We start from the raw sequence: 18455 nt of genomic DNA on the forward strand, positions 1-18455 counted from the left end.
CCGCCCCCCCCCCCCCCCCCCCCCCCCCTGGCTACGCGCCTGCGGTCAGATGAACATATGTTGATACCTTGTCCGCCCCGGAAGCTCAGGGGTTTAAGGCAATAATTTACAGTCAGATTAGCACTCAGGGGTCCGCCTTAGGGCCCTCGGCGGGGTCCAGGGGAAGAGCCCCCGAAGTTCAGGGGTTTTAGGCATTTAATTACGGTCAGATAAGCATTATTCTGATACCTAATTGTGACACTGGCAGGTTACTAATTGGCGTAGGGTTCAGGGGTCGGAGCCCTCGGAAGCCCAAGGGTTTAGGCACTCAATTACTCTACCTCATCGTATGGGAAATGTTGTTTCCACAGAGTTTTTGGATAATCTAATTACAAAAATAATGATAGCATTCAAGAGAGTGCGTTTCTATCTACTAGTGGGTGTTTTTAAAGTTTTTAACTTAGGCACAGGCTTTGGAGTTATAGTTTAATGGATTTTGTCTGACATTTTCTTGGGTTATGTAAAATGGATTTCAAGTTTAAAGATAATAGTCACGTTTGTATAGAGCTCCTATGTGTCTAAACGCCTTACATATTACCCCGGTCATTGGATTCCATTGCTAACAAAAAGTCGTGTATAGGTTTACTAGGAGATCCTCTCCGAAGCCGCTATCAATGTAATTGGAGACAGTCGAGTTATGGTACGTTGTTCCTTAATCATGGTCTATATAGCTTTTTGAGCAAATGCTGAACCGTGTATAATATTTTGATTATGATCTACGCGTAAAAACACATACACATATCAACATATAATTTAACTCGTGATTAAAAATGTGGATTTTCTATACCTTCACATTTTGTCTCATTTACATATAGATATAGAACTTTTCTTGGCCACAGAAACCAACTCTCTTTAAACACAAGTGCCATATGATATTGCTTTATCTCCTATGTCATTGATGGTTATTAGGTGGTTATTTTACCTAACTGCTAAAAAGGCATAAATGCTTGTAAGTAAGCAACCAGACGGCCGACCAGGCGCGGATCCAGGATTTCTTAGGGGGGCCCAAATTTGAAATTATGCGAGCCAAATATTGGTACGTAATGGTGACCAGCAGTGATGTGATTGGGGGGGGGGGTGGGTGCAGGGAGGGACGAGTTTTTCCCCTCCCTCCTTCGCGAAGCGCGGAAGCTTTGACATTTCAATACATTTTTAGAGAAAGGAGACGATTCGTTGTACCGTTCCCAAAAATAACCCTCGTCTGAATTATGTTCCCCCCCCCCTCACGCGGAAGCTTTTACGTTTCATTAAATCATTAGAGAAAGAAGACGATTCGTTGTGTCGTTATCGACTCTTAATCTTCGTCTAAATTCAGGTTCCCCCTATCTCGCGCGAAGCGCGGAAGATTTTACGTTTCATTAAATTATTAGAGAAAGAAGACGAATCGTTCAAGTTTCAAGTTTCAAGTTTCAAGTTTATTTCACATTTCACAAATAAAAAGAATTTACATAATTGACAAAAATAGAACATAATATGAAATATGCTAAAAATGTCACATTATATTATTAATTCTTTGAAAAGACGTCGAAATTAATTGTAATGAATATAAGGTTATACAGAGTGAAATGTTAGGAACCTATTAAAAGCTTAGCTTGTAGATTATAGGTCCCCATAAATAAAGCTAACATTTGATTGAAGTAGTTGTAATGGTAGAGGACGTAGCAGTAATAATAGGTGGGCAAGAAGCCTTAACATAAGATGATTATATACAACGTGAAACAAGCAAAAATAGCAAAAGTAGCAAATACAGCAAGCAAATTAATTTGTTACCAAAGAGAAGAGACAATAGTCACTTTAAAATATTGAGGTCATTAAACGAGCTAGTCATTGAACGAGGTAACCCGAGCGAGGCAGTAGACATGAACAATCATGTTACAGTAGTGTATACAATAGTGGGTGCGTTCAATCGAATTTTTGAAGCTAGAATCACAAACATGAATCACAAATCAAAACGCCGTTACAAAAAACAAGGTCACTGCGGTTAGCGTCCAAGCGATTTTTCATCAACGCTGATTCTAGCTCATATCGAGCCCAGCCACTGCGGATCACACTCGCAGTTTGACCCAGGAAGTATAGGTCAACTTCGGCGCGCGCTTTTTGGAATTGTTTACGGCCGACTCTCGACTGCTGTTTGGAGCATAGATCGCAATAATAAAACAAAGAATGAGAAGGTGATGGAAGGAAGAAACAAAAAATAACATAAGGAAAGACAGAAAGAGAAAGTGATAGAATGATTGAAACAAAGAATTACAAAAGAGAAAGTGATAGAATTAGAAAAACAAAGAATAACATAAGAGAAGGTGATAGAAGGAAGGAACAAAGAATAACATAAGGAAAGACAGAAAGAGAAAGTGATAGAATGCTTAAAACAAAGAATTACATTAAAAAAGTTGATAGAAGGAAACAACACAAAGATTAACATAAGAATAGAAGGAAGAAACAAAGAATAACAAAAGAGAAAGTGATAGAATTATAAAAACAAAGAATAACATAAGAGAAGGTGATAGAAGGAAAAAACAAAGAAAAACATAATAAAAGACAAACAGAGAATGTGATACAAGGAAGAAACAAATAATAACATAAGGAAAGACAGAAAGAGAAAGTGATAGAATGATTAAAACAAAGAATAACATAAGAGACTGTGAGTGAAGGGAAAAAAACAAAGATTAACATAAGAATAGAAAGAAGAAACAAAGAATAACAAAAGAGAAAGTGATAGAATTATAAAAACAAAGAATTACATAAGAAAAAATGATAGAAGGAAAAGAACAAAGATTAACATAAGAATAGAAGGAAGAAACAAAGAATAACAAAAGAGAAAGTGATAGAATTATAAAAATAAAGAATAACATAAAAGAAGGTAATAAAAGGAAGGAACGAAGAATAACATAAGGAAAGACAGAGAGAGAAAGTGATAGAATGCTTAACAAAGAATTACATTAAAAAAGCTTATAGAAGGAAAAAAACAAAGATTAACATAAGAATAGAAGGAAGAAACAAAGAATAACAAAAGAGAAAGTGATAGAATTATAAAAACAAAGAATAACATAAGAGAAGGTGATAGAAGGAAAAAACAAAGAATAACATAATGAAAGACAAAAAGAGAATGTGTACAAGGAAGAAACAAAGAATAACATAAGGAAAGACAGAAAGAGAAAGTGATAGAATGATTACAACAAAGAATAACATAAGAGACTGTGAGTGAAGGGAAAAAACAAAGATTAACATAAGAATAGAAAGAAGAAACAAAGAATAACAAAAGAGAAAGTGATAGAATTATAAAAACAAAGAATTACATAAGAAAAAATGATAGAAGGAAAAGAACAAAGATTAACATAAGAATAGAAGGAAGAAACAAAAAATAACATAAGGAAAGACAGAAAGAGAAAAAGATAGAAGGAAAACAAGGTATAACATAACGGAACAGGCCACGATGAAGAGCATGGTATAGTAAACGCAAATTGCATGAAAAGCAGGCGCGCGGTTTTTGCCCAAACCGGAACAGGCTCCGTCATACAATCATGATTGAAAACTCCGTCCGTTCAATCGAATTTTAGCGACCGTGATTTTGCAGAATCATGATACAAAACGCATCTTTTTCAGCGTTTCATGTTTGTGTTTTCAAACACGTTTATTTTTACGACCGACGAAAAAATCGCTTCAACGCATTGCGTTTTAAACTAAACGTCTTTAGAAATCGTGATTCTAGGGTGAAAAAGTGTCGATTAAACGCACCCAGTGTAGACCGTAGCCCAGACACAATCCTGATTTCAAAATGCATTCAAACCCACGCACGTCTGCTCCCAGAGAGCCCCAGGGCATGCAAACACATTAACCCGCGCCACGTCCCATGCTTCCCCGCAGTATCACCTGCATGAACCAGCTAACGTTGTAACGTTTTCGACTCTTAATCCTTGTCTGAATTTCAAAATGTTCTTTGTCTACTCCCTTTTCCTTTTCACTCCTCTCTTTTCTTGGCCGGCATTTTTTAGGGGACCACCCCACCGCCCCCCTGGCTACGCGCCTGCGGTCAGATGAACATAATTATGTTGATACCTTGTCCGCCCCGGAAGCTCAGGGGTTTAAGGCAATAATTTACGGTCAGATTAGCACTCAGGGGTCCGCCTTAGGGCCCTCGGCGGGGTCCAGGGGAAGAGCTCCGAAGCTCAGGGGTTTTAGGCATTTGATTACGGTCAGATAAGCATTATTTTGATACAAAATTGTTTCAAGTTTCAAGTTTCAAGTTTATTTCACATTTCACAAATAAAAAGAATTTACATAATTGACAAAAATAGAACATAATATGAAATATGGTAAAAATGTCACATTATATTATTAATTCTTTGAAAAGACGTCGAAATAAATTGTAATGAATATAAGGTTATACAGAGTGAAATGTTAGGAACCTATTAAAAAGCTTAGCTTGTAGATTATAGGTTCCCATAAATAAAGCTAACATTTGATTGAAGTAGTTGTAATGGTAGAGGACGTAACAGTAATAATAGGTGGGCAAGAAGCCTTAACATAAGATGATTATATACAATTAACGTGAAACAAGCAAAAATAGCAAAAATAGCAAATACAGCAAGCAAATTAATTTGTTACCAAAGAGAAGAGACAATAGTCACTTTAAAATATTGAGGTCATTAAACGAGCTAGTCATTGAACGAGGTAACCCGAGCGAGGCAGTAGACACTATGAACATGACGGAGAAAGAAAGCGGACAAAATATACAGTTCCTCAGGTAGACAAAGGAACATCCCCTCACTGCTATTATGTAAAACAGGTGAATATGTATGTGACACCTGTTCTACACATTTTTACATAATAGCAGTGAAGGGATGTTCCTTTGTCTACCTGAGGAACTTACGGAAGCTTAAACGTGCAGCGCGAAGGCGAGTTGTTTAACTCGCCAAGGCGCCTTGTTTCGGCAAAAAAGGCGAGAAGGCGACTTGTACAAACTCGCCAAGGCGCCCTTTTTAAGACGAGATGGCGAGAAAGCGACTTATACAAACACGCCAAGGCGCCTTGCTTAAGACGGGGAGGCGAGAAGGCGACTTGTACAAACTCGCCAAGGCGCCTTGTCTAAGACGAGAAGGCGAGATGGTGACTTATACAAACTCGCCTAGGCGCCTTGTCTGATACGAGAAGGCGAGAAGGTGACTTATACAACTCGCCAAGGCGCCTTGTCTAAGACGAGAAGGCGAGATGGTGACTTATACAAACTCGCCTAGGCGCCTTGTCTAAGACGAGAAGACGAGATGGTGACTTATACAAACTCGCCAAAGCGCCTTGTCTAAGACGAGAAGGCGAGAAGGTGACTTATAAAAACGAGCCTAGGCGCCTTCCCAGCTAACACATAACGTTATCATAACATTTTGAGAATGTCTTAAAGAGAACATTTCTTTAAAATGTCATTATAACATTTATAAAACATTATTGCTATTATGTTAAACATTATAAAAACATTTTTTTAATGTACCAATGCCGATGATTTTCGGGACATGTTTTTAAAACATCTTTTGAACATTATTGTAGAACGTTTAAAAAAAATCTTACAAACAGTCCACATGAAATGTTTTTATAATATCATAACAATGTTTTGAAGGAAGCAAAGAAACGTTTTCACAACATCTTTTAAATGTTATGAATATGATATAATGAAAACATTTTTTAAATGTTGTAAAAATATTGTAATCCTTACATTTAGACGTTGTACAAATGTCACAAAAAACATTTCAAAAATGTTTTCAACAAAACATTTAAAATAACATTTTTTAATGTTTTTTTTTTAATGTTTAAAAAACATCTTACAAACAGTCCACATGAAATGTTTTTATAATATCATAACAATGTTTTGAAGGAAGCAAAAAAACGTTTTCACAACATCTTTTAAATGTTATAGATATGATATAACAAAAACATTTTTAAAATGTTGTAAAAATGTTGTAATCCTTAAATTTAGAAATTGTACAAATGTCACAAAAAACATTCAAAAAATGTTATTTTAATTGTTTTGTTAAAAACATTTTTGAAATGTTTTTTGTGACATTTGTACAACGTCTAAATGTAAGGATTACAATATTTTTAGAACATTTAAAAGATGTTGTAAAAACGTTTCTTTGCTTCCTTCAAAACATTGTTATGATATTATAAAAACATTTCATGTGGACTGTTTGTAAGATCTTTTTTAAACGTTCTACAATAATGTTCAAAAGATGTTTTAAAAACATGTCCCGAAAATCATCGGAATTGGTACATTAAAAAAATGTTTTTATAATGTTTAACATAATATAGTACAGCGGATAAGCTCCCAATATAATGAAAATTGTGCACTTTTTGAGAAAAGCATGAAACTTCTAGCATAGTTAGTTTATTTATTTTCAGATGTGGAGGGAAGTCAGATTTGACCTCTGATGACCCTGAGAGGTCAAATCCAAAATGGCCGCTATTCCTCATGGTCTAATGTACAAACACACTTAACTTTTGAACCAAATAGTCCAGAAAAACATTTAAGGTGTCATTTCCAACTAACTTGGGGATGCCAATTCATTTGGTAATACTTTTGAGATCGCTTGAACTTAGGGTTTTGCATTTAGGTCAAGGTCATGGTCAAAATTGACTAAAAAATAGCAAGTTTTGAATGGTTACAAAAAGTTTTCCCATTTATTTGTCATTTGTTCTCTCCTATGTTCTCAATTTTTTTTAGGAATTTACGCACCTTAATCCGTTTCAGTGAGTTTATGTCACATTTTGATTTGACCTCTGATGACCCTGAGAGGTCAAATAAAAAATGGCCGCCAGTCCGCCGCATGGTCTAATAATTGTACAAACACGCTTAACTCATGAACCAAATAGTCCAGAAAAGCGTTTAAGGTGTCATTTTCAACTAACCTGGGGATGCCAATTCATTTTGGTAATAATTTTGAGAGCGCCAGAACTCGGGGCTTTGCATTTAGGTCAAGGTCAAGGTCAAAATTGATTAAAACATAGCAAGTTTTGAATAGTTACAAAATGTTTTCCCATTTTTTTCTCCCCTTATGTTCTCAAATTTCTTTAGGAGTGGTTCCCCTGCATAGTCACCCACCTTAATCCCTTTCAGTTAGTTTATTTCACATTTCGATTTGACCTCTGATGACCCTAAGAGGTCAAATAAGAAATGGCGCCAGTCCGCAGCATGGTCTAATAATTGTACAAACACGCTTAACTCTTGAACCAAATAGTCCAGCAAAACGTTTAAGGTGTCATTTCCCACTAACTTTGGGATGCCAATTCAATTGGTAATACTTTTTAGTACACCAGAACTCAGGGCTTTTGCATTAAGTCAAGGTAAAAGTTTTGAATGTTTACAAAAAGTTTTCCCATTTTTTTGTCCCCTTATGTTCTCAAATTTCTTTAGGAGTGGTTCCCCTGCATAGTCTCCATCGTAATCAGTTAGTTTATTTCACTAATTATAGCACCAAACCATTATTTGTCTTGTAACTGACCATTTGCATTTAGCATGGTCAGTGGGCAGCTAGCAGCGCTCAAAATACACGGGGGCGGTGGGCGATTCGCCCCCGTGAGCTACATAATCGCCCCCGTCAGGTTGCTCACGGGGGCGATTGCAAAATTAAAAATCGCCCCGGTGGAATTATAAAATAAAGATTATCTTTTCTGTTATAACTTTAACACAATATTGAGTTTCAATTTTCAAACCTTAAACCAATGAAATGGAACTAAGATTAGCGTGCAAGATTTCTCGTTTTATGAGTAGGCCCATTATTACCGATTCACCTCGCAGTGCAGTGCCGCCGTCAGCAGTGGTTATAGGCCTACTGCGCCTTTAGTAGCGGTGCGTGTGCACGCTGCCGCGCCATGTCTGCTGGAGCTGGAGGCGATCGCGCAAGGGCAGAAACATGGTCATGGCCTGGAGAAGTTTTTCGTTGTCAGCAAATAATGAACCTCGACCAGTAAATCAATATTAGGGACTTTTAGATTTGCACGATGAGAACGTGGACTGCAACGTGTGACCTCCTTTTAAGGCACGGTCAGTGCTTAAAAGGACGTCACATATGTGACTGCCAGTGCCTTAAAAGGACGTAACACGTCCACGCAAATCTAAAAGTCCCTTTTGAGGAGAAGAGGAAGACCAAAATGTCGTGGAATGATATGGTAACATGGGCAGATCTACGGGGGGGGGGGGGTTAGGGGGTTTAACCCCCTCCTCCCACCCCCGGCCCCCTTGTGCTGCCAAGTGAAAATGTGATATTAAAGCGGGGGGGGGAGGGGGATGCTGGAGAGGAGGACTACTAATCTATATTATTTTTTTTCAGGGGGCGGGGGGAAGTGAAGCGCCGTTTTAGCATGACTTTCTTTTTAACTCTTACTTTCACCTATCTCAGATAATCCTAAGTTTTTGGTTGCTGCTTTATATGTAGTTGATAATGGATGATTAAAATAAAGAGAGAGAGAGAGAACCACCATCATTTTGCAATGGTTCAGGGTTCGTGTAATGTACATTTGAAACCATTTCTTAGCGTCTCAACCCTAAAAAAATAGCAAAACTATTTTTGAGGAAAAGCATTATACTGAATTAAATAAAGAATAATAGCTTTATATTGGATCATACTAATACTGATACGGGCTAAAGACAATGTGGTATTTGTATAGAGGTATTCCAAAATGACATTCTGATAATCAACATTTGTTCTGGTATCATAATGTATATACGCATAATACAACTGATCTTTATGATTTCTTAACGTGACATAGCTTCTTCTCCCTCTGCAAACAAAACAGAAAACAAGGTTATTTAATAAAAGGACCATGCGACAAATAATCATTGTGATTCAAATTGATGCAAGGATTTTTTTGAATAAGCAATGCTTTTCACCAGAATCTTCTTTGTAAAAACGACTTTTACAAATCTCAGCCATGCAATTCTGCCACTGTGCTCAGGGGCGGATCTAGCTTTTTGCTAAGGGGTGGGTTGACCAATAATGACGATGCGGAGCATCGTCCACGAGCCGTGAAGCGGCGAGCCGATTTTTTTTGGGGGTGTTTATTTGAACCCCGTAAGTGATGTTTTCCTGGCATCTATTAACACAATGGAGACCATAAAAAGCAGTGCATGAACACGTCCGTATTACACCCCCATGTATGGTAATTTACCCTGTATGCCAACTTTTTTGCATGATTCAAACATACCTTCCAGTAAAAAAAGATGCGAGACTGGATTGCCGCAACTTCTTTGCCCTGTTTGCTTCCATATTGCTTGTCACTACACTCAGACCAGACTGATAAAAAAGTGAGCAACTTGAACAAGTAATCCAGGAAATGAGCAGCCCAGCTCAGCGTGCGTTGCCAGGTTAAATCTTCACAAAATCCCCACCCAAACGACACTTAAAATATCCCCAAAGTTGCCAAATTTTGACAGAAAATCCCCAAATTCGTTTTTCATAAAACTCAATATTATTTTCATTCCCAAATATTTATTTTTCATCCCTAAAGACTTCAACAATCCCCCAATTTTTTTTTTTTTCAATGTGGGGATTTTGGGATGAGAATCGGCAACGCTGGCCTAGCTTGTCACTTCGGCGGTGGCCCGTGTCCTCAAAAAAGCTGATGGGGGGGGGGGGGCAAGGGACTCTGTGACATTTTTTCGCCCAACCCCCCCCCCCCTCCCCCCCCCCCCCCCAAAAAAAAAAAAAATAATAATAACAATAATAATAATAATAATAATAATAATAATAATAATAATAATAATAATAATAATAATAAATGAAATAAATACATAGAAATAGAATAAAATAAAATTACAAGTTTTAAAAAAAAGATAAGATTCAAAAAAATGGTCCCCGGATTTTTTTTTTTTGGGGGGGGGGGTTGCAACCCCCCCCCCCCCCCTCTAGATCCGCTTCTGAGTGCTGTAAGATCACTTTGAGATTAGGAGAAGTGTATTATGTAATGGGTATTTCAAATTGAATGGAACGTCTCAACTCAGTAAGCATGGCTGAGATTTGTAAAAGTTGTTTTTACAAAGAAGATTCGGGTGAATAGCAGTGCTTATTCAAACAAATATTCGCATCAATTTGAATCACAATCATTATTTGTCGCTTAATCCCTTTTAATGACCTTGTTTTCTTTTTCGTTTGCAAGGGGAGAAGAAGATATGTCACGTTAAAGACTTCATAAAGATCAGTGTTGTATGCGTATATATAATATACACAGGCCAGTAACAGCTATGTAGCTTGTAAATTTGTAAGAGGGAAAATGCTGATTGAAATGATAATGAAAAAATAGCAAATAATTGAGGAGTATCATAGGTACCAATTCAATGGATATTTGTATAAAAAAAGAGCCCCCGTCAGTAATAAAAGAGCCCCCGTGAGCCTTCTCACGGGGGCTCTTTGTTCTGGCGATCTCTTAGTATTACGTAATGAATTGGCATCCCCAAGTTAGTTGGAAATGACACCTTAAACGTTTTTCTAGATTATTTGGTTCAAGTTCACGTTTATACATTAGACCATGCGGACTGGCTGCCATTTTGGATTTGACCTCTCAGGGTCATCAGAGGTCACATCAAACTGTGAAATAAACTAACTGAAAAGGATTAAGGTGGAGGACTCGGCAGGTGAACCATTCCTAAATAAATTTGAGAACAAATGACAAATAAATGAGATTTAACCTTTTGTAACTATTCAAAACTTGCTATTTTTAGTCAATTTTGACCTTGACCTTGACCTAAATGCAAAACCCTGAGTTCAGGTGATCTCAAAAGTATTACCAAATGAATTGGCATCCCCAAGTTAGTTGGAAATGACACCTTAAACGTTTTTCTGGTGTATTTGGTTCAAAAGTTAAGCGTGTTTGTACATTAGACCATGCGGACAAGCGGCCATTTTGGATTTGACCTCTCAGGGTCATCAGAGGTCAAATCTGACTTCCCTCCACATCTGAAAATAAATCTTATGGTGAAAGCAAACTATGCTGGAAGTTTCATGCTTTTCTCAAAAAGTGCACAATTTTCTTGCTAAGCCACTGCACTAATAGCAATAATGTTTTATAAATATTATAATGACATTTTAAAGAAATGTTCTCTTTAAGACATTCTCAAGACCTTTTGAAAATGTTATGATAACGTTATGTGTTAGCTGGGAAGGCGCCTAGGCTCGTTTTTATAAGTCGCCTTCTCGCCTTCTCGTCTTAGACAAGGCGCTTAGGTGAGTTTATACAAGTCGCCTTCTCGTCTTCTCGTCTTAGACAAGGCGCTTTGGCGAGTTTGTATAAGTCACCATCTCGTCTTCTCGTCTTAGACAAGGCGCCTAGGCGAGTTTGTATAAGTCACCATCTCGCCTTCTCGTCTTAGACAAGGCGCCTTGGCGAGTTGTATAAGTCACCTTCTCGCCTTCTCGTATCAGACAAGGCGCCTAGGCGAGTTTGTATAAGTCGCCTTTTCGCCTCCCCGTCTTAAGCAAGGCGCCTTGGCGTGTTTGTATAAGTCGCTTTCTCGCCATCTCGTCTTAAAAAGGGCGCCTTGGCGAGTTTGTACAAGTCGCCTTCTCGTCATCTCGTCTTAAAAAGGGCGCCTTGGCGAGTTTGTACAAGTCGCCTTCTCGCCTTTTTTGCCGAAACAAGGCGCCTTGGCGAGTTAAACAACTCGCCTTCGCGCTGCACGTTTAAGCTTCCGTAGGAACTGGATATTTTGTCCGCTTTCTTTGTCCGTCATATTCATAGTGAGACATGAACAATCATGTTACAGTAGTGTATACAATAGTGTTGACCGTAGCCCAGACACAATCCTGATTTCAAAATGCATTCAAACCCACGCAAGTCTGCTCCCAGAGAGCCCCAGGGCATGCAAACACATTAACCCGCGCCACGTCCCATGCTTCCCCGCAGTATCACCTGCATGAACCAGCTAACGTTGTAACGTTTTCGACTCTTAATCCTTGTCTGAATTTCAAAATGTTCTTTGTCTACTCCCTTTTCCTTTTCACTCCTCTCTTTTTTTGGCCGGCATTTTTGAGGGGACCACCCCACCGCCCCCCTGGCTACGCGCCTGCGGTCAGATGAACATTATGTTGATACCTTGTCCGCCCCCGGAAGGTCAGGGGTTTAAGGCAATAATTTACGGTCAGATTAGCACTCAGGGGTCCGCCTTAGGGCCCTAGGCGGGGTCCAGTGGGCAGAGCCCCGGAAGTTCAGGGGTTTTAGGCATTTGATTACGGTCAGATGAGCATTATTTTCATACAAAATTGTTTCAAGTTTCAAGTTTCAAGTTTCAAGTTTATTTCACATTTCACAAATAAAAAGAATTTTACATAATTGACAAAAATAGAACATAATATGAAATATGCTAAAAATGTCACATTATATTATTAATTCTTTGAAAAGACGTCGAAATTAATTGTAATGAATATAAGGTTATACAGAGTGAAATGTTAGGAACCTATTAAAAAGCTTAGCTTGTAGATTATAGGTCCCCATAAATAAAGCTAACATTTGATTGAAGTAGTTGTAATGGTAGAGGACGTAGCAGTAATAATAGGTGGGCAAGAAGCCTTAACATAAGATGATTATATACAACGTGAAACAAGCAAAAATAGCAAAAGTAGCAAATACAGCAAGCAAATTAATTTGTTACCAAAGAGAAGAGACAATAGTCACTTTAAAATATTGAGGTCATTAAACGAGCTAGTCATTGAACGAGGTAACCCGAGCGAGGCAGTAGACATGAACAATCATGTTACAGTTGTCAAAAATAGTGGGTTGGCTCCTTGGTTAGTACTTTACTGAATGTAGCTGGGTCAAGAAAGTAATAAAGCTCCACATATCTTTGCTTGAGGTTCAGGAGTTTATTGGTGTAACTAAAACATCATGCTTATGCTGTGCATGCTAGTGGTCAAGTGCAACTTACCACTCTCACATGTCCAGTACATAAGGCAGTGTATGAGGGTTGAATGTGTGCATGGTTAATTACTCATTAAATACATCACACACTCTGTGTGCCAAGAGTACTGTGTTGAAGAGTGCTTTCTGCATGGTTGCTTCTGAATGAATGTGCATGGCTGTTTAACAATGAGCACATACAGGTGTAAGTTATATTCAAATTAGGAGTGCTGCATAACTTCAGCTCATAACATTACATCTCCCTTTCTTCAAAATAAACAATACAAGTTTTTACTCTTAACAGTTAAAAACTCTTCATCCTCTCATCCCGTCCATCTTTGCTTCTTGTTTTACTTACAAGTTTAGCACTTGACAAATGTCTTGAAAATAAATTCTGTTCAACCTTTCCCCTACTCCCCATTTAAACAAATTAAAAAAAACTAGAATCCTCAAAAGAGTGAGGATGATACCTATCAACTGGTTTTACACACCCAGTATACAAGTCGTAAAACAAAAACGATGCTTTTCACTTGGAAAGGGTTACCTTGATCATCAGCAAAAATACAGTTTTTCTCATTATTCTTTAAAACTATATCATTTTATACACAACACATTGTTTTCCTTTAGCATGTATGAGTACCAAAACAAATAAAGTTACTTCTGTTTAGTATACAGTTCACAGTTACATGTAATTCATGTGAACCTTGGTATTAGATTTGTATGTTTGTAATACCTCTTTCAAATAATGTCAATGTGAACATTTTTGCACAATTAAGATTTACATAACACTTGATGCATTTATCTCCTGTGTGAGTTTATACAAAAATAGACAACAGTTTTCAATCTTTTTAGTTGTATGAAAACAATGGAATAATATATTGTACTAAAAGAAATAGCAAAAAAAATACAAAAACATATATATAGATATATACTTTCTTCGCGACTAAGAAGGGAGAGGTTCCAGAACTTCACCTTCGATCACAGGTCTTTACCACCCGTGTCCCTACATTGTTGTGATCCAATGTTGAACTTGGTCGATATCTGAATGTCAACTGAGTCATTATTGTCTTAAAAATTCAAGTTCAGTCTGAATTTGTGCTTCTTCATCAGTTACATCTCAAAATCATCATACTTTTTAGGGCGTTGAGTGTTTCGCGATGAACGTTGTCTTCGAGGTGGAGTCTCCTCCCGTCCTGGGCTTCGAGGTGGAGCCTCCTCCCGTCCTGGGCTACTTCGAGTCTCGGGGAATGCACGATGTGGCGTGCTCAACTGCTCATCGTGGTCAGTGGATGAGGCACCTTCATCACCTGGACCGTTGCTATCATCACCCCTGGGAACCTCAGTTGTAGACTGGTCGGTATGGTCAGGTCTTATGTGCTGCCTGTTTCTTCGTAGGTAACTTCCCTCGGGGCTCTGGAGAATGTAGGAGCGCTGTCCCTCGGCCCTGGTATCTACTGTCGCAGGACACCACCGTCTGGACACTGGGTTGCGATATCTTACATCTTGCCCAAGGTAAAGCTCTGGCAAGTCAGCTCTTCTGGCATGTTTGTCAAAATAGAATTTTTGACTATTCTGTCTTTCCTGCAGCTGATTGTAGATGTCATCAGCATCTGGCTGTGTTCTCTGCAACTTGGCTGGGAGTGTAGTTCTCAACTGGCGATTCATGAGAACTTCAGCTGGACTTGGTAGTTTCTCTGATATGGGAGTTGTACGCCAAAGAAGTAGTGCTAGCTGAATGTCTGAAGTCTTCTTCATGATACCCTTGATGGTTCTGATTTGTCTCTCTACAAATCCGTTGCCTTGTGGTCGTCTGGGGGACGATGTAGCATGTTCAAAACCCCATGATTCTGCAAACGACTTGAACTGGTAACTGGCATACTGGGGTCCATTGTCGCTCACCACCTTTGCTGGTATGCCATGCTCTGCAAACACTTGTTGCATCATAGTGATTACAGCACTGCTTGTTGCTTGGTCTGGTAACTGGCGAACCACTGGGTACTTGCTGTAGTAGTCCACCACAATTAACCATTGTTTGCCTTTGAGTTCGAACATGTCTGTTGCCACCGTGCTCCAGGGCATCGTGGGAATGTCGTGTGGCTGGAGTGGTTCTGGCGTTTGTGCTGGTTGATGTTCCTGGCATCTCACACATGACTGCACCACTCTGTCAATGTCTTTGTTCATGTTACTCCAGAACACCTTTCCTCTGGCCAGCAACTTGGTTTTTTGTTGGCCTAGATGACTGGTATGGAGCTTTTCCAAGATGTCTGGTTGCATCTGCTTGGGAATGACAACTCTGTTTCCCTTGAGAATTATACCGTCGCTTACTGTTAACTCATCTCGGTAACTCCAGAACTTTCTCAACTCTGGTTGCACTTGCTTCACCGTATCAGGCCAGCCCGTCACAATAACTTCCATCAGTGCACTTAGGACTTTGTCTTGTCGTGTAGTGTGTTTCAGCTCATCTACTTTCCTCGACGAGAACTGCACCAGATCTACTCTCAGATCAAGTTCAACTGTTTCATTGTTGTGCGTGCTAGGTAATCGTGAGAGACTGTCTGCGAGCAGGTTGTCTAGTCCTGGACGGTGTGTGATCTGGAAGTTGTATCCCTGTAGTCGAATCAACATCCTTTGTAGCCTTGGAGGGGCTGCTGTGAGAGGTTTGTCCATAATCATCAGAAGTGGCTTATGGTCTGTGATTACATGGAATAGCCTGCCATAGAGATATGTGTGAAAACGTTCTACTCCAAACACAATAGCAAGCAGCTCTCGTTCAATACACGAATAGCGTGTTTCAGTTGAAGATAGGGCTTTGCTTGCGTAAGCTACTGGGCGGAGTCTACCTTCCTGGTCATGCTGTAGGAGTGCAACTCCTAACCCTTGAAGACTTGCATCGCACTGCAAATACACTGGGGATGTTGTGTCGAAGAACTGGAGTAGTGATTTCTCTGAAACTTCTCGCTTGAGTTTCTCCATGGCTGCTTGATGATGTGGTTCCCAGATGAAATCAGCCTCTTTCTTAAGGAGATCTCTCAGAACTGCAGTCTTTGTGCTGAAATCTGGGATGAAGTGAGATAGGTAAGTAATGAAACCTAGGAAATGCTGCAACTCAGCCTTGGTGCTCGGAATCGGCATTCCTGCGAGGTCAGCTACCTTCTGGGGATCTGGCTGGATACCATCCTTTGAGTATCGATTACCAAAGAAGTTGATACTCGTTTGCCTGATATGGCACTTGTTTGAGTTCAGTGTGAGGCCTCTCTTTGCTGCTACTTGCATGAAGTTGAGAAGATTGCGGTCATGCTCTTCTACTGTACGCCCAAAGACTACGATATCATCTGCTATGCATTCTGCCCCTTTACAGCCTTCTAGAACTCTGTCCATCTCCAACTGGAAAATGTCCTGACTTACACTGAGTCCAAATGGTAGGCGACAGAAGACATATCTTCCAAAAGGTGTCTGGAATGTGGTAATTCTTTGGCTGGCCTCATCTAACTTGACTGACCAGTAGCCGCACTTTGCATCTAACTTGGAGAAGTGCTGCATGTTGTGAAACTTGTGATTCAACTCCTCCAAGGTCTGCTGTTTGTAGTGAGGTCTGATAAGTGCCTTGTTCAATCTGCGAGGGTCTAAGCAAATGCGAATGCTTCCATCCTTCTTGGTGACATATGTGATTGAGTTCACCCATTCGGTTGGTTCGATGATTTGCTTGATGACACCCTGGCTTTCCATACTGTCCAGTTCTGCCTTGACTTTGTCTTTCAAGGCAATAGGCATCTTTCTAGGAGCGTCGACATGACTTGGAACGTTGGGGTCAACTGTCAAGTGATGTGTGGTACGAAATTCTCCAATCCTATCGAACTGCTGTGGAAAGAGTTGTACTAAAGCCTGGACACCACTGACTTGCGTTTCAATGTTCAAAGAGCAATGGAGAGTAACAAGTCCAAACTCTACAGATGACTGCAGACCAAGTATCACTGGGCCGTTGGACTGAACCACATAGAATAAGGTATCAGTCCATGCTGTGTCTCCATACTTGCAGGGAATAACAACTGTTCCATACTGACCAATCAGCGTTTCATTGTAAGCTGAAAGGATTGTGCCTGCATCTGGTAGATTTCGTGGAAAACCTTGACGATCAAGCTGCTCTGGATACATGTTTCTGAAAGTTCGAAGTGGCAGTGTATTCGCTTCTGCTCCTGTATCCACTTTTACTTTCAGGTCATGGACACCTGGTTTGTCTTTCAACTTGATGTCCAAGTGTGCAATAGCTTCATTCCTCTTCACCGAGTCAATGCCAATCGTGTCAAAATGAAACCTGTCAAATCGTTGTGGTAACGTACCCAGTTCACTTTCAGATTCGGTGTGTTCCTCTCGCACGTTATCCACCTGTTTGGAACGTCGTGATGGGTGTTGGCGTTCACCCACTCCCCTCTTCTTCCGGGAAGATGCATACGATTTATGATACTTCTGTGATGGTTTGAGCTTGGTTGATAGGCACAATTGAGCATAATGTCCTTGCTTATTGCACGAGAAGCATGTAACACCCGCTGCTGGACAATACTCCTTGCCGAATCGATGTTGTCTCCCACAGTTCTTACATAAACTCTTAGGCTGTTTCTGCTGTTGCACTGCATCTATGCTCTGTGTTGGATGATACAGAGACTGGAGGGTTTGGACATGTGACTTTGATGCTTCATATGTCCTTCCCAGCTGTAGAGCACCCTGTAGTGTAAAGTCCTTCTTTGTAGTAAGTAGGTCCTTCCGGAAATCTGTGATGGGTGTGCTGGCAATAATCTGTTCAAGGATTCGCTCATCTAACTCCTTGTGATCAAATTCGCATTTACGAGCTATCTGTCGACATCTGTTTATGAAATCGTCCAACTTTTCATCTGGCCTCTGCATTGTTCTTGACAACTTCAGCCGACATACTCGAAAATTGTCTTGAGGTTCTAGTTGCTCCTCAAAACGGTCTAGGATGATCTTTGCTGTTTGTTCAGACTCTGATAATGTCCAACAATTGTATCGCTGAAGGCCCTCTTCACCCGCAGCAAGTAGAATGATAGGAACTTCATCCTCTTTAGGTGTGTGCTTAGCCAAAAAGTATAGGCTCAATCTTTGTCTGAACATACGAAAAGCTTCAGCAAGGTTTGGTGCACCCCAATCCATTCGTGGTATATGATCAGCCATGTTAATGTTACTTCAATGCTGTGCTTCAGAATAAGGAACAAAATGTTGGAATGTGTCACCACTCACCCTCAGGCATCAAACAAACTAACTGTTCATGGAACAATGGTGTCTACAAATTCCTCTGTGTTTCTCCTGAACAAGGAAAAATCCAAAATGGCTGCTGCTGTGTAGCACATGGTACTGTACTGGTAGTCTGGCACAAAAACCTGGCACGTTGAAGACTTGCACTCACCGCTTGCCACCATGTCAAAAATAGTGGGTTGGCTCCTTGGTTAGTACTTTACTGAATGTAGCTGGGTCAAGAAAGTAATAAAGCTCCACATATCTTTGCTTGAGGTTCAGGAGTTTATTGGTGTAAC

At 39.7% G+C, this 18455-nt stretch overlaps 1 protein-coding gene across 1 annotated transcript; it reads right to left on the reverse strand.

The window, feature by feature from the left end:
• Positions 1-14022: 14022 nt before the first annotated feature.
• LOC115928570 (uncharacterized protein K02A2.6-like) lies at positions 14023-18096 on the reverse strand. The gene has a single exon (XM_030995906.1). It carries the CDS (start codon positions 18094-18096, stop codon positions 14023-14025), a length of 4074 nt encoding a protein of 1357 aa, XP_030851766.1.
• Positions 18097-18455: the final 359 nt, after the last annotated feature.

The sequence above is a fragment of the Strongylocentrotus purpuratus genome, unplaced genomic scaffold, assembly GCF_000002235.5.
Source record: "Strongylocentrotus purpuratus isolate Spur 01 unplaced genomic scaffold, Spur_5.0 spur5_scaffold_3, whole genome shotgun sequence".
NCBI classification, from domain to species: Eukaryota; Metazoa; Echinodermata; class Echinoidea; order Camarodonta; family Strongylocentrotidae; genus Strongylocentrotus; species Strongylocentrotus purpuratus.